The sequence below is a fragment of the Pterocles gutturalis genome, unplaced genomic scaffold, assembly GCF_000699245.1.
Source record: "Pterocles gutturalis isolate BGI_N339 unplaced genomic scaffold, ASM69924v1 scaffold19973, whole genome shotgun sequence".
NCBI classification, from domain to species: Eukaryota; Metazoa; Chordata; class Aves; order Pterocliformes; family Pteroclidae; genus Pterocles; species Pterocles gutturalis.
In genome coordinates this window covers 1-244 of record NW_010118523.1, presented here as the reverse complement: position 1 = coordinate 244, position 244 = coordinate 1, and the positions used below count along the sequence as shown (strand labels likewise).

General features: G+C 63.9%; 1 protein-coding gene across 1 annotated transcript in view; it reads right to left on the bottom strand.

Annotated features, from left to right (window-relative positions):
* The window catches only part of DPH2 (DPH2 homolog (S. cerevisiae)), a gene marked incomplete at its 5' end in the record, with an annotated part of 1,557 nt that extends 1,319 nt beyond the window's left edge, over positions 1–238 (bottom strand). The window contains one exon of the mRNA XM_010076248.1: positions 70–238. Coding sequence (XP_010074550.1) covers positions 70–238 — 169 coding nt within the window. The remainder of the gene's footprint in view (positions 1–69) is intronic.
* Positions 239–244: the final 6 nt, after the last annotated feature.

Sequence of the window (244 nt, the reverse complement as noted above, 5' to 3'; positions counted from 1 at the left end):
CTCTCCCCCAGCAGCTCTGCAGAGCTCAGATCAGCACCAGAGACCCCGTCTCTGCCACACAGCACTCACTCATGGCATGGGCATAGACCACATCGCTCAGCACCACCACCCAGCTCTGCCGGTCGGGGTAGAGCTCACGGAAGGCTTCTGCACAACGCTCGATGTCCAGGGACTGCTGCCCGAAGATGTGCAGCACCGGGAGCTTTCCGCAGGGGCTGAGGCAGGCCGGGCCGTAGTGCAGCAC